The sequence below is a fragment of the Ochotona princeps genome, chromosome 5, assembly GCF_030435755.1.
Source record: "Ochotona princeps isolate mOchPri1 chromosome 5, mOchPri1.hap1, whole genome shotgun sequence".
Classification (NCBI taxonomy): Eukaryota; Metazoa; Chordata; class Mammalia; order Lagomorpha; family Ochotonidae; genus Ochotona; species Ochotona princeps.
In genome coordinates, this window is record NC_080836.1 from 47,451,619 (window position 1) to 47,472,485 (window position 20,867).

Consider the following 20,867-nt stretch of genomic DNA (forward strand, 5'->3'; position numbering starts at 1 on the left):
TCATCATTGTTTTTTTTTGGAGTTTGAATGGTAAAAGACTAGTCTCCCCCAAATTCCCTTTCTTCCTACAGTGCCTCTTCTCTTCAGTTTTACTGATGCATATTGCTCAGAAAAGCAGAAGACATTGTTCTTTCCCTAGACTACCAAAAAATTGAAAGTGTGACTTAGTTTTAATACTAGATTCGATGTTTTTGGATTGGAACACCTATGGTGGCTTTTTAGATAAAAAGGAATACATATAATCAAGCATGAGTATGTATATATGTGTGTGTGTATATGCATGTATATATAGCACAAACACTCCCATATGCATGTATGCATACATGTATACAAAGTGTAGTGCACTAGTGCTGTTTGGTAATAAAGAATGTTGTTTCCAGAAACTATAATTTACCAGTTAGTGGCAAAGGCATTTCACAAGATCTTGTAGGTTAATCAATCTACAAAGGTAGAATATATAATACCTAGTTGTGTTTTCAACATAATCTTGAGGTTGAAAGTTTATAATTAATTGGCTTACAAAAACTTAAAGCTTCTACCAATTTTGTCTCTTGGCATCTTGAGCTATGGAACAGATCCCAGACGCAGGAGGGTGGGATGGAAAGTATTGCTACGCTCTTAAATCTGTGCATATGAAGTGCATGAAATTTAGTCACCTTATATAAATATATTTTATCGCTTCTCGGCCTTTTGGCTAAGATCAAGTGTAGTACCTTATATAAATACATGTTATAAAATTATCAAGACAGACTAGCAGTGAGATAGGGTCTCTTTTAAAAAAAAAAATATTTATGGGCCCGGCGGCGTGGCCTAGCAGCTAAAGTCCTCGCCTTGAACGCTCCGGGATCCCATATGGACGCCGGTTCTTATCCCGGCAGCTCCACTTCCCATCCAGCTCCCTGCTTGTGGCCTGGGAAAGCAGGAGAGGACGGCCCAATGCTTTGGGACCCTGCACCCGTGTGGGAGACCCGGAAGAGCTTCCTGGTTCCCGGCATCGGATCGGCACAGCACCGGCCGTTGCGGCTCACTTGGGGAATGAATCCTCGGATGGAAGATCTTCCTCTCTGTCTCTCCTCCTCTCTGTATATCTGGCTTTGCAATAATAATAAATCTTTAAAACAAAAAGTTTAAAAAAATATTTATTTCAAATGCAGAGTTAAGGGGATGGGGAGAGTAAACCATCTGCTAGTTTACTCCCCAAATGACCACAAAGACCACAGTACACCAGGCTGAAGTGAAGGCCGGGAGTTTTATCTGAGACGCCCACATGGTACAGGAAACCAAATACTTGGGCTATTCTCTGTTGATTTTATAGGTACATTAGCAGGAAGTTAGATGGCAAGTGGAACAGTTGAAACTTGAACTAGCTTAATCTTATGCCACCCTGTTGGCTATGAGGTCCCTTTTCCATTGTATTTATATCACATTGTCACGTGGAACATACCTGTAATTTTCTCAAGTTACTTTCACAAACAAGGGTCATGAATGATCTGTCCTTATAAATATATATGTCTTTATTTGTAAAAGCTTTGCTGGTATAAATAATTCAAATATTTAAAATAAATGAAGACCATGTATATTTCTTTTTCTGCCCTATTTCACCAAAGGTGGTCAGGGGAGGGGGAGTTTATTTGTACCAAAATGAACCTATCTTTTGTCTCCATTTTTTTTTTTTTTTTACTGATATCCCCTGAAAAAACTATCTGAAGGGCCTATAACAACATTCTATGATCCTATTATGATAGTATTGTTATGGCTATGTTTTAAAATTTGCTTTGGGGGTAGCTGGCGTGGTGGCCTAGTGGCCAAAGTCCTTACCTTGAATGCACCAGGATCCCATATGGGCACCCGTTCTGATCCCAGCAGCCCTGCTTCCCATCCAGCTTCCTGCTTGTGGCCAGGGAAAGCAGTTGAGGAAGGCCCAAAGCCTTGGGACCCTGCACCCGTGTGGGAGACCTGGAAGAGGTTCCAGGCTCCTGGCTTTGGATTGACTCATCTCTGGCTGTTACAATCACTTGGGGACTGAGTCATTGGATGGAAGATCTTCTCTTTCTCTCCTCTCTGTATATCTGACATTCCAATAAAAATAGATAAATTAAAAAAAAAACCTTACTTAAGGTACAAATGCTTATTCTTAGTGTGACTGATCATTTTTTCTTATTAAAATAAAAATGAGTATCTTATAAACCACTACACAGTCCATGTAACCTTTTGCAATGAAGCATGAACCATTTTACTTTTCGGTTACATTCTACCTGACATAATGGGAATGAGAGTAAGAACATTGTAATAGAATATAGATTGTATTATATTAACTGTTGCTTGTTAGAATTCATGTATATATATATATATGCACACAGTTCAGGGCAATTTGAATAATAAAGTGAAATTTCTTAGGTAAATTACAGCATAAGAAAGAACTTCAACAACCATGTAATATAATCTTTTATAAATGTGAATATAGAGATATGGAGAAATATATTTATTAAAGGTTATACAAATAATTAATGGATGATCTGAGCACACATTTTGCAGGTTATGTCCAATTAGATGCTATTGTCTGATGTTAGCTGATAACTTAAAAAATTTTATTTATTTTTATTGGAAACCCAAATAAGATTAATGGAGAGGACAGCTTGTGAAAATATCTTTCATCTGCTGGTGTGTTGCCCAAATGGTCACAACAGTAGGAGCTGAGTCAATCTGAAGCCAGGAGCAATGATCCAGGAGCTAGGAACCAAGAGCCTCTTCCAGGTCTCCCACATGGGTGCAGGATCCCAAGGCTTTGGGCATTCTCTGCTGCTTTACCAGGCCTCAAGCAGGGAGTTTGGTGGGAAGTGGAGCAGCTTTGACACAAATTGAGCTCATATGGGATCCTGGCGCATCCTAGGTGAGGTTTTAGCCAATGAGCCATTGTGCAGGGCCCTACCTGATAACTTTTAAAACAAAACATTGCAGCCATATTTCAAAATGTGCTTTCTACATTGTTCTTCCTAAAGAAGACTTCATAAATTTACTTTGCTTCTATAGCAGTTTCAAGACCATGTGAAATATTAGGCTTCTTCTACAATATATCTGATCCTTCTAATCCTATGCCCATTTCTTAGTTTTATGATTTCAACAACTTACTTTTATCACATTGTCAAAATGGTCTATAAACTTAACCCACAGATTACATTTCTTCATGAATTCATTGGCTTCAGTCTCCTTCAGAAGTCATTATTAGCTAATATTTGCCAAGCTCCAAACTATGCTATTCTAGGAAACGTAATCTCATTTGCTATCTGTTTTTGTCAGGATTCCATGTGTTTTTGACTCCAAACACCGTGTGAAAATCTGTTGTTTATTGAAACGGGATTTAGTAATTAAATAATATTTGGTGTTTTCACAGAGACCACAGGCAGGAAAACTTGAGACTGCGTGAAAGGCCTCATAATATCCTGAAAAAATTTGTAATTATCAAAGTTTTCCACCCAAACTGAATCCTTTTCTGGACTGAGCTTATTTTAATTAGTGACTCCAGGAATGAAGTTTTACCTGGAAAGATTTTGGAATTTTGTTTCTCTCATAGTTGAAAGATCAACTCTGAAATGCCTGAGGAGTAAATGTTTTGGAGGACAATTGATTGGATATCATTTGTATGAGAGTAATTGATTTACATACAAAACAAAGAGAGGTGCTCACTGCCCCCCCCCCAAGGGAACAGGAACTAATAGACCAAGGAAAGGAGACTCCCTCTTGCTGTTGAAATGTAAATTACTCAAGCCCTCATCCCTGATGCCTAGGGACCCTTGGTTTTGAAAAGTCTGATGCTGTTAATAAACTCGACTATAGACCACCAGTCAATAGTCCCAGTGTATTATTCTCGGCTTGGTGCACCAAGTCCATTGCTGCTGGACAACGACTGTAAATGCACATATATTTTATTATTATCAGTTACAGACTTTTGCTTCCAGACCTGAATGTATTTTTGTGTCATTTCTAACAAATGATGCAGGCATAAAGGTAATGAAGAGTAAGGGTATGTAAAGTCCAGTTTATCTTATCTCAGTCTTTTAAATATATGTGTTTTATCGCATATACTATCACAACTGACATACTCTAGGCAACTGTAGACTTCAAAGTGCTTTCTGGAAAGGTGCATTAAACTGAAAATAGTTTGGTAGCAGTAGCTTTTGTTCTTGTCCATCTTAATTTAAAATTCTCAGTTTTGCATATTCAGTCTTTATAACTTCTTTTAATATTTTAAATTTTGGCATCAAGTTTAGATTCCTGTTTTAATTAATGAAAAGTGTTTTCCATTTAGTTAAACCTCTGCATATGTTCCTTTGATGCAGAATCAATCTTCAGAAGGCATGTAAGAAATTTCTGCTTCCAGTCCTAATCCCAATTAACTCAACTGTTTGATTTAATCTCCCCTAGGAAAAGCGATTTGAATTGTCTTGACTTCCTTCAGAAACTGCTCTGTGTTTATCCTTGGGCTCCAGCATTTATCATCTCAAAAAAATTCGAGATGGTCACAATCATGTCTAGAATCACAAGGAATATAAAGAACAGAAATCTGATTTATTTACTAAAAACCACAGCTGAGATATCTTTAATGCCAGTTTTCTTTCAGTTTGTCACGAATTCCATTTGTACATATACACAGAAAGTTGAAATGTATACCGGTATTATAGCATTTTTACAGAGAAGAAAGTCATTCTAGAATCAAATCTGACAGCTGATCTATAATATTAATCTCCTGGAAGGTATGCCTATCTTGATGCAAAGCAGTAGCAGTGAAAACTGCACAATAAGGAAATCATAAGCCTCAAATGTAGGGATTCTTTGATTTATAAAAAGATTAAAGTGCCGAAGTGCTTTGAGGTGAGATGAAAGGTGAGAAATGCTACAAACGGCATGTATGTAAAATGAATATGGCTCTTGGAGACATGAGTCGGCACAGAATAATGAGTCTGAAGGAAAGAGGTCATCCCAGATGGCTGATCTTTCCCATGAACCCAATTTCTCCTTGGTGATATAAACAACGAGATATGAGAGATGCAGAAACAAGAAAACCTGAGCATGAAGATGCTGCAGAGGATGGAGTGGGAACTTAATGATTTAGAAAAATTTGGAAATCAAAGATGTGAAAATAATGCAGTGTGCGCATAGCCATCCATTTAAAACTTATTTTAAAGAGGTCCTCCTAGTTCTAGACATTGTGTAGTACTGTATCCCTCTCTAGATTAGGAGGAAAGTGTCCCTTCTCCCATAGAGTATGTAATGTAAAAAGAGTAATGGCTCAATAATAATAATCTGTGATAGAAAGGTGTGCTGTTTATAGTGATGATGAGGAGAGATAAATATTCCTGAGCACATCAAAGTAAATCTCATGAAAGTTCTCATGTAGACACTACAGGGAATGGGAAGCTAGAGAATGATTAAAATAAATTACAAATTTTTTTTCTCTGAAATATCTGTGACTGATATTTTGATGCAGCATGCTATGTCACTGTTAGTGATGCTGGTATCTTTTACACTTTTAATCCAGCTCCCTGATAATGAGCCCCAGAAGAAAGGAGATGAGCCAAAGGCTTGGTTGCTTGCCACCTATCTGGGAGACCAGGATGATGTTTCTAGCTACTGGTTTTGGCATGGCCCAGATCAGGATATTGCAACAAGTTGGGGAATGAACCAGTAAATGGAAGACTGCCCCATACCCTACACCCACTCCATTGTGTTCTCTTCTCTAACTCTGCCTTTGAATGAGTCAATAAATCTTAAACTATCATCTTTATAAGCTCTCAAGCTTTTTTTTTACATGATAAAATCAGAATGGATTGTGAAGTCAGATAAGACTGAATTGGAAACCAGAGTGATGGTGATTTTAGTTATGATAATGCTATAGTTTGGATATAAGTGGGCCGAATCAACACATGATGACAAAGTAGTATTAATAGGACTTGCTGTTTGAACAAAAGTGAGAATAAAGAAAGGTGATGTCACAAATATGATGAGACAAGACATACAGTCCTTCATCCACCCAAAAGAAAAGCAAAAATAGACAACCATCTACAAACCAAAGTAGCTGAGAGCAGGCATAAGAGCCCAGTAGGGAAATGTCAGTAATATAATTAAGGAAAATAATTGAGACTCCCCAAAGAAAGGATTGCAGTTGAGATTAACAAACCTGGGACATTTGGAGATGGCTAGGAATAAATAACGAATGTGGGGAATATTGGCATCAGCATGTAGTGGCTACTAATGTGATCTGCAGGGGGAATGCGCTCCAGTAAATACTATCAGCTTTTGTCATTGAGGTAACCATCAGCTGTTCCCAAAAGGAAATCCAGCTAGATCATGTTTCATATCTCAGTTCTGTGACTTCTTCACATATGCCATACATCAGATATTGATGCCATTAGTAGACCTGTGAGCAAGACACAATGCCAACAAATTGTAAGACCCATGTGAGGAGGAAAAGAGATAGAGAGGGTTTTAGTAGCAATTGTCTCTGAAATAACCAATGCCTATTGTCACTGCTGATTCCCAGTGGTTACCTCTGAGGATCCCATCACCAATTCCTCCCTCACTAGCCCCATGTCACTATTTCATACCCAGCAAGCAGTCACACCTCTTCTGATAGGAAGAGGTCTTTCCACATTGACAACAACCTGTAGTCCAGAATAAAAAGTTGCACATCAAATTCTCAGATGCAAATTTAAGGCAATAAAATATTGACTAAAGGAGAAAAAAAATCATTAGAAGCTAATAAATTTCCAGTGGTTGTCCCCAAAGGAAAGGAGATAGATGAATGATCATGGCAGAGAAAAAAGAAGAGGAAGAATCATCAAAGTGAAGCGAGTCCCTGATAACAATATTGAGTTCATTTCCAATTCTGAAATCATGAACTTCCAGATATTTTAATACATGAAAGAATACAATATTTTTCATTTTGTCATGGTGAACCAAGCACTATTTTAGGAGAAATTAAAGAATTACTGATTCACACTAATAGAAATAAAGTATCTTCCACTGATTTCACAATTGGCAGTAGCCTGAACAACAGTTATTTCAGTAAGTAAGGCTGGGGATGGGGTATGCTAAATGCTGGATTCCATGTGATAAAGCAGAGTTCTTTGTTAAACCACAAGGCATACTTTACTTCCTTATTTCCGATTTGGGAGCGAGGATCATCAAATGAATGTTGGAATCTACCCAATAATTTACCCATGCACAAGAAAATATTGCTTTCACTGTGATTATACAGTTGTGGCTTATCCTGCTGGAAACCAGTGAGACAAATATTGTGAATTCAGCTGGTGAAAATCATATTAGTTGTTAAAAAGTTAGGGCCCGGCGGAGTGGCCTAGCAGCTAAAATCCTCGCCTTCAACACCCCGGGATCCCATATGGACACCGGTTCTAATCCCAGCAGCTCCACTTCCCATCAAGCTCCCTGCTTGTGGCCTGGGAAAGCAGGAGAGGATGGCCCAAAGCTTTAGGACCCTGCACCCACGTGGGAGACCCGGAAGAGGTTCCTGGTCCCAGCATCGGATCGGCGCAGTACCGGCCCATTGCGGCTCACTTGGGGAGTGAAACATCGGATGGAAGATCTTCCTCTCTGTCTCTCCTCCTCTGTGTATATCCGGCTTTCCAATAATAATAAAATCTTTTTTAAAAAAAGTTAGATTGTAATTAGATTTTGGAAAGAAAATATGCTGGCGAACCTAGTGGAATGTCTACTGTGTAACTGCTCCTCAAATTCTGTGAAATTTAAATAAAGCTTCGGTGTTCATGTTTCACAAACAAGATGTGCACGATAAAGAGACTTTTCCCCTATCAAAGATTATCCATTATTATGTTGAAAAAAATGTTGTACTTTCTTTTTATACATTATCTGGCTTCTGTCCTGGGAGTAGAATTGAAGCCATAGATTTAGGTGAACAGTATTTGGAAATGGAGTGACTCTAGAAGGGAGAGTGGAAGTGGCCACTGAAAGGGAAGGTAGTAAATAAAGGCCATCCTTTCAAGCCACCTATCACAGTGAACTTCTGGAATCCTTGAGAAAATTGATAGATGTGCAAAACATTTCCCTCAGATTTCAACCAGTCCTTGGAGTCAGGGCACCATTGGATGGGAACTGCTAAGAAAGAGGGAGAAGAGTGCGCATTTCTTGATGCACACAGTTTCAGGGGGAAAAAGATCAGATGGAGTTGTTAGCCCTCTTGAAAACTATAAGAGATATGGATAGGGTATGGGCAGCATCTGCCACAAGTACCTTTTAACTCTGTCCTCTGCCTACCAGGACTACTTCATCCCACTTTCCTGAAAATAGGTGATATATTTGATGTAGACAGGGCTGAGGAGCAATGGAGATAAATGATAATGTACAGCTGCAGACAAATGTTTGACAAATTTGAAAAATGTGCTCATGCTACTGTGAGTTTGTTTTTTACTGTTTGGCAGTTAAAACTGAGTCTTATACCTAGGAGAGGTATAAGTAGTCTAACAGACACAGTGTATAATTTAATGTGTTCTCATTTTCCCTTTGGCTTTCTTCTTTCACTAGCGATCCCATTTACCAGAACCTTGGGAACCTAATACTCTTGTACTGCCCTCCAGTTTCCATAAAGTTTTCCCCACAGATCTGATTCTGTCAGACATATCAGTGGTCTCAAATTATGTTGTTTCATGACTTCTTTTCTCCCATTCAAATGCCTATTCTATCAGTGCCTCAGTTAAGAAACAACATAATGACCTCAATGATAAGAAAGTACACACAGAAAGAAGTGTATATTAAGCTCAATATCTACCAGTTAACTCAAAGTATTTACTCTTTCAATTTTTAATGATACAGTTTGACAAGCCAACAAAGGTAATATTTGAAAGGATTGGCATTTTGGATTTGGCAACCTCAGAAAATGTAAAATGCAGCTATAGATTCACACCCAGTTCTATCTGTACTCATAGCTTCATCTTTGAAAATACTATAGGCTATAATTTCAGGGCATAAAGTACAGTCTCTGATTTCTCAAAAAATCTGTTAAAAATTTGGCTAAGATATTGTGTGTATGTATCATCATCTTCTAGGTTGTGCCATGTTCCAGCAGTAACTATTGTGAAATTAAGTTTACAAAGTGTCAATTCTCATTTCAAATGATCCCTGTGTTCCAGTGTTCCTAAAGTATAGTTTCCTGCGAAGAATAAAATTTTTTGTGTATGTGGTAGTTAAAAGTAGACGTAACATTCAGTAATTTAACCCTCAATTTTCCATTATCATTTGCAAAAGGGCAAAGCAATTTTGTTTGCTTTACCAGTTTAGAGCACTGTCAGTGAAGGATGGACATTGGAACTGATGGTGTTCAGACTCCTCCCTAACAGCTTCTGTTTTCTTGTTCGCCAATTGTTTCTTTTACAGAGGGAGAATCTCAGACTTGCTTTGTAAAATTTTCTTATATAAATGCATTCAAAATGGGTGAATGAGAATTTTTAAAGCAATGATTCTTATTCTGTGTTTTACTATAAAAGTGGATATGTTTTGTTGCACATTTATTAAAGTCCATGGAATGCATCACATTAAGAATTAATGGTAATGACCTCGGTGTGGTAGCCTAGAGGCTAGAGTCCTCACTTTGCACATGCCCGGATCCCATATGGGCTCCTGTTCTGATCCCAGCAGCCTTGCTTCCATCCAGCTCCATGCTTGTGGCCTGGGAAAGCAGTTGAGGATGGCCCAAAGCCGTGGGACCCTGTACCCGCATGGGAGACCTGGAAGAAGCTGCTGGCTCCTAACTTTGGATTGGCTCAGCTCTGGCTTTTGCAGCCACTTGAGGAGTGAGATAATCAGATGGAAGATCTTCCTCACTGTCTCTCCTCCTCTCTGTTTATCTGCCTTTCCAATAAAAGTATGTGAATCTTTAAAAAATTGAATGGTGATATGAATAAAAAACTTTAGTCAATAATTACTAGAATAGGCTTGCTAGTTGTTAACAAAAATATTAATGCAAGATATTGAAATTTAGAAAATGATAAGGGAGCTGAGAAGTTTTATCGGAGCTCTGTATACATTTCACTACTTTTTTCTAGAAACCTAAAGCTGCTTACATAATGATTTTTATTTTTGAAGTTTAAAGTACATCTGTATAACCTCACCTTTTCTCCTTCTGTATTTACTGCTGTACAGAATTTCCAATTTACCATATTGCTATTAAATTTCAAATTCTGTGGAGAAAAGGAATGCACCATTTAAGGGAAATTTCAAAAGAAAGACAAATTTAATGAAACATTAAGCTGGATTTGTAGCACCATTTCCGATCCTATATAGAGAGATCAAACTATATAAAATAAAGAAATTTTAAACCAAAATAATTTTCCATCCATTTGGAAAAAATACAAGATGTCAGCAAATATCCCATCTCTTTCTGTAAAGTAAGAATAAACATTTTAGTTTTATTGATCGTTTTTAGTTAATTCTCTTGTTCTAAAGAAACCAGTTCTCTTACCAATTAGAAATAATTTGAAGAGTTTAGTACACTCAGTATTTATTCTAATTAATAATGGTACAATATAGCAGCCTACGAGTCTGTCTCTAGAGGGAAACTTTGTAGACTTACAGAACATCTTACTAGTTACTGTCTCATTAATACCCTGTGTGAGCATTAGTGTATTTGTCTGCAAAATCAAGGAATGAATAGAGAATAATAATTGCATACATTGTGATGATTAAATAATGCATGTTGCTCAATTTCAGACATACCATACATAACCATAATCTTTACCTAAAGTAATTATTGTTTTATCATAATGTCCCATAGGAGTTTTGCTACACATGTTTGAATGATCTAGTACTTCTGAAAACACTTTACTGATTGTTCATTTCTGTTCTACAAATGCTCAGTGTAAATAAAATCTGTCATCATTTCATAAGAGACTCAGATGAATTATTGGTGAAAACTAAATAGTACATCTCAAATTGGGGCTTAATTGAGATCACAAACATCATTTTATGCAAGCTGTTATTTACACAAATGTGAGCTAGCATTATCCAAATGGTGAGACTCATGAAATGTGGGAAATCTCCTCACCTATGAGAAACTGGTTGGAAAACCATTCAATTATTTCCTTCAAAAGTATGGAGATTCTATTTCAAGTCTTGGCTACTCTTCTTTGGATTCACTGTATGGTAATGTAATCTTGAAACACCATAGAATATGGTTCAAATAACTAGGCCCCTGCCACCCAGTTGGGAGATCCAAACTGAGTTTGAGGCACATGACTTTGGCATGGCCCAGTTCTAGCTGTTTTGGGCATTTGGGGAATAAATCAATGGATGGAAGATCATCTGTCTCTCTGTTTCTCTCTCTCTGCCTCTCTGCCTTTCAAATACAATGAAAATGAATTTTTAAAAAAAATTTTTTAAAGATTTATTTATTTTTATTGGAAAAGCGTATATACAGAGAGGAGAGGCAGAGAGGAAGATCTTCTGTCCAATGATTCACTCCCCAAGCAGCTGCAATGGCTGGAGCTGAGCTAATTCGAAGCCAGGAGCCTCTTCCGGGTCCTCACGTGGGTGCAGGGTCCCAAGGCTTTGGGCTGTCCTCGACTGCTTTGCCAGGCCACAGTCAGGGAGCTGGATGGGAAGTGGGGCTGCCGGGATTAGAACCGGCGCCCATATGGGATCCCGGTGCCTTCAAGGCAAGGACCTTAACCACTACGCCATCACACCGGGCCCAATGAAAATGAATTTAAAGATATATTGAAAACTTATTGTATGCCAAGTATTGTTATAACTGAAATGTGGCAGCCACAAGATACCCATAATCCTACTCTTATGAAATTTATAACCTGGAAACAGAGGGAACTAATAAAAATAATTACGTTTGGGCCTGGCGCCGTGGTCTGTGGCTAGGGTCCTTTCATGGGTTCTAATCCTGGCAGCTCCACTTCCCATCCAGCTCCCTGCTTGAGGCCTGGGACCACAGTTGAGGATGGCCCAAAGCCTTGGGACCCTGCACGTGCATGGGAGACCTGGAGGAAGGTTCCTGGCCCCTGGCTTCGGATTGGTGCAGCACTGGCCATTGTGGTCACTTGGGGAGTGAATCATCAGATAGAGGATCTTCTTTTCTATCTCTCCTCCTCTCTGTGTGTCTGGCTTTGCAATAAAAATAAAATAAATCTTTAAAAAAATAATTATAATTGTGTTAAATCACTAAAGAAATGAAGAGTACTAACGGAGTAAATACAGAGGAGTCTTAACCCAGTCTGTAGGGCTGCAGTGGTTAGAAAAGCCTTTGCTCCAAAAATGCAAATTTTAAAATGATTCCTTTATTCAAGGTGAGAGGGAGAGAAGAAAGAGATAGTTCTTCCATCTGCTGCTTCTTTACCCAAATGGCCACAACAGATAGGGCTGTACCAGTCAGAAGCCAGGAGCCTGGAACTCCATCCAGGCATCCCAAGTGAATAGCAGGGACCCAACTAATCAGGCCATCTTCTGCTGTCTAGGGAAGTGGAAGAGGTACAGACAAAAATGAATTGTATAAAAGAAAAGGACTACATATATGCAGTCTGAATGAAATACCCTTTGAAATATAAAATTTTGTGAAATTTCGTTTTATGACTCAATGTTATTCCATTGGGCATGCACTGATTTTTACCCATTCATCCACTTTGGAGTCCATATCTTGACTTCTATTGTTACTGCTGCAGTTACATGCAAACATAAGCATCTGATGGATATGCTGTTCTTGTGTCCTTCAGAAATATACTTATGAGTGGAATAGGTGAATCATATGGTACAAATGGTGGAACTAGATGCAGTGTTTTGAAAACTTCCATAATTACTATTATTTTGCATTCTTACCAACAGTTTATAAGAGTTCTCTTTAGCCCAGATCCTTCCACAGTTTTTTTTTAAATTTTTAATTCTTTATAATAATTATTATAACAAGAATGAGATAAATATCTCATGAAGGTTTTGATTTCCATTTCTCTGGTGATCAGAGATTGTTATTTCATTTGATTTGGCCATTTGCATATCTTCTTTGAGTAACATGTATTTAGATAATTTGTCTAGAACTTAACTGAACTGTTTCAGGTTAGGTTTTTGAGTCTTTTTTCATGGTTACAACTTTTGGGTTTAATTTAGACAAAGAAGGAGAAAAATGATATATATTAAGATGGATTTATTTTTTTCTTATAATTCCAACTGTATCTTTTTTTATAGATTTATTTATTTTTATTACAAAGTCGGATATACAAACAGGAGGAGAGACAGAGAGGAAGCTCTTCCATCCAATGATTCACTCCCCAAGTGGCCGCAGCAGCCGGTGCTGCGCTGATCTGGAGCCAGGAGCCAGAAGCTTCTTCCAGATCTCCCACACGGGTGCAGGGTCCCAAGGCTTTGGGCCATCTTCGACTGCCCTCGCAGGCCACAAGCAGGGAGCTAGATGGGAAGTGGAGCTGCCGGAATTAAAACCGGCGCCCATATGGGATCCCGGCACGTTCAAGGCGAGGACTTTAGCCACTAGGTCACTGTGCCGGGCCCATTCCAACTGTATCTTGTATTCTTCCAGGAACCAGTTTTCTTTCTGTTTTCCTAAAAATATAGCCATTATATCTATTTTTAAGTCAATTTTAATAAATTCTACATTCATAGGTTTAATCTGCCACTAATTGTAATATTCAGCCAATTAAAAAAAGACCACATTTTCTTTAGAATATAAGCATGAGCTAAAAATTACAGTCATATCCCAAAGTGACCATTTTGTTTCTACACCTTTTTGTGTGTTCTATATTAGCTGTTACATATCTGAAAAAAGTACAATATTTGTTTGAAACTGGCTTGCTTCACTAATCGTCATGGTTTCTAGCTACATCTATTTTGTGTAGACAAAATTTCATTGTTTTTTTGGCTGAGTAATAATTCATGGTGTATATATGTATGCACATAAATGTATGTATATAATGCATATGTATGTGTCTATATAGATATGTATATATCTCATTTTCTTTATCCATTCATTAGTCAATGAGCATTTGAATTGATTCTGTATCTTGCTTCAATAAGCATGGGGTGCAAATAACTCACATATGCTGATTTCATCTCTTTTCATTTCTTTGGGTTGGATGGTAGACCTATTTTCAGATCTCTGAGGAATCTCCAGACTGTTCTCCATACTGGTTGCACTGATGTACTTTCCTAGCAACAGCGGATTAGCATACCTTTTGCTCCTCGTCATCACGAGCATTTTTTTTAAATTTTTGGATGATAACTGTTCTAATTGGGATGTGGGAAACCTCATTAGGGTTTTATTTACATTTCCCTTATGACTAGTGATTCTCAGCATTTTTTCATGTGTCTATTGGCCCTTTTTAATTCATCCTTTAAAAATTCCCAATTTGTGCCTTTTGCCCACTTTTTAACTGGGTTGTTTGTTTCAATGTTGTTGACTTTCATTAGCTCCTTGAATATCCTGGATATTAACCATCAATTAGTTACATAATTTGCAAATGTTTTCTCCTATTCTGGTGGCTGCCTCTTTGTTGACAGTTTCCTTTGCAGTGTAACAGCTTCTTACCTGGATGTAATCTTACTTCTTTATTTTTTATGTAATTGCCAGTGCTTCTGGGATGTTTTCCAAGAACTCTTCGCCTATGCCTGTGTATTGCAGAGTTTTTCTAATATTGTTTCTAGTAATCTAATAGTGTGTCAGGATGAAGGTTTATATGCTTGATCCATTTTGAATTGATTTTTGTTCAGATGTAAGGGAAGGCTCTTGTTTCATACCTCTGCACATGTAGATCCAATTTCCCCAGCACCAGATGTTGAAAAGACTGCCCTTTTTCACTGAATTGATTTCAGTACACTTATCAAAATTAGTTCACTGTAGATTTGTGAGTTCATTTCTTGGATTTCAGTTGTTTTCATTGATCTTCAGGTCTGTTTTTGTCCGAGTATTACGCTGCTTTGATGACAATTTCCCTGTAGTATATCCTGAAATCTTTTATTGTGATGATTTCAGCTTTGTTTTTGTGTAAGATTGTTTTAACTTCTTGTATTTTCATATTAACTCTAGTATCATTTTTTCCTATATCTGAGAAAAATTTCATAGGTATTTTGGTTGAGATTTCATTACTTTTATAATTGTACCAATCCATGAGCATGGAAGTTTTTCTGTTTTTGGTGTCTTCTGTTTCTTTAATTTTTTGCACTGAAGCCATCATTTACTTCCTTGGTTAAATTTATTGTAATGTTTTAAAATTGTTTTTAGCTATTGTGATTAGAATTGATCTTACAAGTTTGTTCTTAGCCATGTAGTTGTGTATACAAAGACTATTGCTTTGGAGCTGTTGATTTTATTTCTTGCACCTTTACCAAGCTGTCCTATGAATTCCAATAGTCCCTAAGAATGTTATGATTCCTCTTTATGGAAAATTATGTCATGTGCAAGCTAGGGTTGTGTTACTTTTCCCTTTCCAGTTTATATCCCTTTGATTTATTTCCCTACCAAAAACAAGACTGTATCAAATAGCATTGATGAGCATGGATACCCTTGTCTAGTTCCAGATCTTAGTGGAAATGCTTCCAGCTTTTCTTCAATAAATATGATGCTGGCTATGGGATTGTCATACATGGCCTAGATTCTATTCAGAAATGTTCATTCTATACTCAGTTTTGTTATATTTTTATCATGAAAGACTCTTTTAAGCAATTACTTTCTCTGCATCTATGGAGATAATCCTATGATTTTTATTCTTCAATTTGTTAGTGTGATATATCACATTTATTGATTTTGCGTATTAAACCATCCCTGCATATAAGAGTAAGTCCCATTTGGTTAATGTGAATAATTTTTCTTATGTGTTGTTGGATTTGATTTCAATAGTATTATTTTTTTGAGGATTTTGGCATCTATGTTCATAGGGATATTAGTCTGCAGTGCCCTTTCTTGGTGTTTCTTTTTTTGGTTTGGGGTTTTGGTCTCACAAAAGCTTTGGAGTTATTCCCTTCCTTTCATTGCGTTTGAATACTTTGAAAATAATTGGAATTATTTCTTTTTTAAAAGTATAGAATTGAGCTGTGAAGCCATCATAACCTATTATTCATTCAATAGTGTTATATTCCATCTCCATATATTTTCATGATTGCAGGAGTTTCTTAATTTATTTCTAGCTTCATATCATTGTGGTCAGGAAAGGTACATGCTATGATTTCACTTGGCTTGAATTTGCTGAAGTTTCTGTTATGGACTAGAATATTGAGTATTTTAGAGTTAAGTTCCATGCACTGATGAAAAGAATTTGTGTTCTGCAGCTGTAGGATGAAATGTTCTGTGGATAGAGGCTGGAATGATGACTCAATTGGCTAATGCTCCCACTTCAAGCACTGGGATCTCATATGGGCAGCAGTTTGTGTTCCAGCTGTTATATCTTCCATCCAATCCCCTGCTTGTGGCATGGAAAAGTAGTGGAGGATGGCTCAAAGCCTTACACCTATGTAGGAGACCCAGAAGGGACCCATGGGTCCTGGCTTCAGATCAGCTGAGCTCTGGCCATTGTGGCCATTTGGGGAGTGACCAGCAGAGGGAAGATCTCTCTGTCTCTTCTCTCTATAAAATCTGTCTTTCCAGTAAACATGAATCAATTATAGAAAAATTTTTTAAAAGAAAATGTTCTGTGGACATTCACATTCTTTTACTGTGGCTCATAATACTCTATTTTTGTGTGTAGCCCATCCTTAGGCATCATTTGTAAGCTGAGATGAGTGGTGGACAATTCTTTCAATTTGTGGTTGTTTGGGAAGGTTATTTCTTTTAAAAAAAAAGATGTATTTATTTTTATTGGAAATTCAGATATACAGAGAGGAAGAGAGGCAGAGAGCCAGTTTCATCATGGAGAGAGCAGAGGCATTCCTAGTACCAGCTATCTGAGTGCTCTGTCTTAGCAACTTATGCACCCGAGCCTGTAGTTGTGTGTGCACACCTCTCTCCTGGATAGGTACTCGGCCCGATCAATACACTAGCCCAGACTCAAGGCCAGTGGGGAATGCTGGTTTTCCTTTTGATAAAAATCACCTAATTACATGCACACATGTAGACACAGACATGTTTTACAGCTGCCACACCTTTGATAATCTTAAGATGATACTGTCTTTCAGCTAGTCCAGGCACTCCTGTTAGGGGATTGGGGAAAAGAATTGGGCTCTTATATCACAGTGATAAGTGGGATCCCTGCCCCTGTTTCGGCTCCAGTTTCAACTCAGAGTCAGTGTGATTTGCCAGATTCTACATCAGGCAAAATCAACAATAGTACTGTCCTTTTCAGTTGAAGAGAACTAAAGCCACCACAACCTTTAGTGACTTCAAAATGCCCCTATCTCTCAGCTGCTTGGGGTGCTTCTGTGGGATATGGGGTGGGATTTGCTCTTCTTCTCAGTGATCCGTAAATACATTCCCACCATTCTGGCTGCAGTTGAAAGTTGGACTGTGAGATGCTACATCAGGCAATAATATCACCAGTGACTGGATGCAACCATCTGCTCTCACCTTTCTTACCAGAGGTATGGTGCCCCCCTGTCCCTGGTGTGGCATTCCTATTCACTGTTGCAGAATTCCACTGCCCACACTTCTCCACAGTGTATCTCTACTCTGTAGATTTTCCACTGTAAATACCAAAACTCTCCCCTGGGAATGACTTTCTCTGCTTTTCTTTCACTAGCTTTCCCTGATCAAAATCAGCACGTCTTTTCCCTATGCGACCATCTTGGAATCAACCTTTTGAGATCTTTACACAGATGATTGTTTAAAAATGCTTCCTACCATTCTGTTGTTTGTCTCTTTGCAGTTTATTGGCTTTGCTGTACTGAAGCTTCTAGTTTTGGTAGAATTCCATTTGTCTATTTTAATTTTCTTTTTCGTATGCTTCTGAAGTTTTATCTAAACCTACCCTTCCCTACCAACATCTGAAGTGCTTCCTCAAAAAAAAAAAATAAATAAATAAAAGGGAATGAAGTCTTGGTATAATGATATTTTTAAAGTAAGTCATAAATATGCAGCAAAATGTGTAGAAAGAGTTAAATTAAGTTAAATTGGCCAGAAATAACAAAAACAACAACAAAAACTCAAGCACTCTGATTGTAGAAGTGAAAATAAAAAGTTAATCTGATGTTCGAATAATGCTCACAAGAAACTGGGAAAGATGAATTGATGGGTGATTAGGAAAGCCTGGATAGAAAATATCAGAATGTAGTCAGAAGTAGTAAGTTCTAGAGCTCCGCAACACAGGGACATGATTATAATTCACAATAATGTATTAGATTCTGAATAAAAACCTGGAAAAGAGGAGATGTTATAAACATAACATTAAGAAAATAAAAGCAGTTACTTGTTTTGATCAGTTTAGATTGTGTAAATATTGCAGTACAACTCATAAATATGCAGAAGTGTTACTTGTAAGTTAAAAATTAAAATGTGTTTTATTTATTTGGAAGGCAGAGTGATACAGAGACAGAGGGAGACACAAACATATAAATTTTTTGCCTTCTGGTTCACTTCCGATATGATTACAATAGCTAGGGCTTTCCAGATAGAGCCAGAGTCAGACCTCCATCTAGCTCACCTATGTGGACAGCAGGGGTTCGTGTACTCAGGCCATCTTCTGCTTTCCAAAGAGCATCAGCAGGGAAGTAATTTGGAAGCAGCATCTTGGACTCAACATATAATTCTTTTAAATGTTCAAAATGTAAACTCTATACTGGTTTCACTAGATGAGAAAATTTGCTGAAGAATGTGTTTATTATGGTCTTTACCTGGAGAACCATCAGCAGCTGTCATGGCTTTGCCCTTCCCTAAAAATCTCCACTTCAAAACTTTCCCTTTCCCTTGCATGCATTTTAAAAATAGATTTCCAAAGTAAATGAGTAGAAATGGCAAGCATTTCAGTGTGTCCATAAATTGTGGTTCACAGATATCACCAAATATACTAGTTATAGAAGACAAAACATCCACTGATTAAATATTCAGAAAATGTAGTTGACTCAACTCATTTTGGAAGCAAGAATTGATTAAGAGTATCACTAAAATATAGATCCAGTGTCTTTGTAGAACTTACAAGAGCAAGTATTGAAAATTGCTTGGTGCATGGAGAGTAAATGATAGAATCTAGCATGTTTGTTTTTCATTGAATCCTTGACAGCTTCACTAGCCTGGAAACTTCTGAGCTTCCTGCAGGATTAGGTCACTTCTGTACTTCTCAACATCTTCTGCCAACTCCAAAATTATTGTTCTATTAAAGGCACTGTCTGTTTGCTGTGTACTGGAACTCAGATCTCCCTTTGGAGAACTCTGATCTCATTCAATGAAGCATAGCACTTAATTTCATTTGCAGGGGTTATGCTATCCAACTTCCCACAATTAAATGAGATCATTCTTTGCTTTCCCTGTGGGACTTGCATTGTTTGTCCATATTTAATGTCCTCATGTCTTAGTTTCACAGTCTAACATTTAATAGCAAATCAGTGATAGAATGGAATTGAATATACTGAAATTTTTTTTTATTACATTACCATGACTGTTTAGAACCTTAGACCTTTTTCTAACTCAGAGTTACAAACTCATGCCTGCAGAGCTCAGGCTTTAAATATATGAAGTGAAAGTGCTATATAAAAAAAGAAAACACATTGAGTCCTATGATGATATAATGAAAAAGTTTCCTATTTCAAGAAGTAAATCAAGGAGTAAAAACTAGCATTAAAATAGAATAGAGAACATAAATAATTCTGTTGATGTAGTTTTTCTGAATGCCTCACCAGTTTTTTGAGTTTGATGTTAGGAACATATGTTATACAGTAAGAAACAACTAGTGAACAAAAGAATTTAAATATTGCCAAATTCATGATCCCTAGCCTAGTGCTGTATCAATACAGTATCTGTGTTCGGTATGGGTTGCACAGTTATAATTGTGGCATGCAAGGCAGAAGGAGAAATGCAGACTGGCATACAATATACAGACAAGTAGCAGGAGTTAGAAGGTAAGGAGTAATAGACAAAATGAACATCTAGTCAAAAGCTTATTATTTTAAGCATTGTTAGGGTAGAAGAAGGTACAGTTTAGCTAACTTAACTAATGAGGATAGAAGTTTCAACTGTGAAAGAGCACAAAATTCCTATGGTTATTTTTTTCTGTCTCAATTTTATATCTACAACCAGGATTAGACATTTTTAAGCAACCAAACTGGAAACCAACTTGGCAAAAGTTACTTATTTATCTGCTGCATGGAATGTTGGTGATTAACCTGAATATAAAGTTTATCAATATAGGATTTGGAAAACACATGCTTAATTTGCATAAGTTATTATTAACTTGATTTATACCAAGTTTCTGTTTTTCCTAAGAACAAGAATAGTTAGCAAACTCAAGCATGCTAGATCATGTGAGGAAGATTAGTGGAAAACATTAATGATCCTGGGTATCTAGCGTATTTATGCTCAGAACATGGTTTTGTAAATGTTAGCTCTTCTGGCATGTGTTTTGCTAATTCCTGCTCTTTTGTAAAAATGGGAAAATATAAATGAATAAGTTATTGCATGCAACTATATGGTTGGTCCCAAGTTGTAGATTTCACAGCAATCTAAGAAGTATCTTCAAACTGATTATTGAATTTTAAATATAGAGTCACCTTTTCTTTACTGCTTTAGAAATAGAGAACTCTCTTCCTTTGTTCATTGCAGCACTTGAGCTACTAGAAATATATAAAGCACTTTGTACAGGAGATTTTCAGTTGGAGTGTTCAAAGTTGTCATTTTTAACTCCAGTAGATGTTCAGAACAATTTATTTTTACTTTTCCTGTAAAATCTTTTCCAATACATGAAAAAAAATAAGAT

At 37.2% G+C, this 20,867-nt stretch overlaps 1 protein-coding gene and 1 pseudogene across 4 annotated transcripts in view; both read left to right on the forward strand.

Annotated features, from left to right (window-relative positions):
* The first annotated feature begins 674 nt into the window (after positions 1-674).
* On the forward strand, positions 675-752 carry LOC118757987 (U2 spliceosomal RNA; annotated as a pseudogene).
* A 10,301-nt stretch (positions 753-11,053) lies between these two features.
* Positions 11,054-20,867, forward strand: part of XIRP2 (xin actin binding repeat containing 2) — a 326,918-nt gene continuing 317,104 nt past the window's right edge. For 3 of the 4 annotated variants that reach the window (XM_058664584.1, XM_058664581.1, XM_058664583.1), the window contains exon 1: positions 11,054-11,169. In XM_058664584.1, the coding sequence (XP_058520567.1) occupies positions 11,074-11,169 (96 nt within the window). In that variant the 5' untranslated portion in view covers positions 11,054-11,073. The remainder of the gene's footprint in view (positions 11,170-20,867) is intronic. The other variant, XM_058664580.1, reaches the window with a different exon arrangement.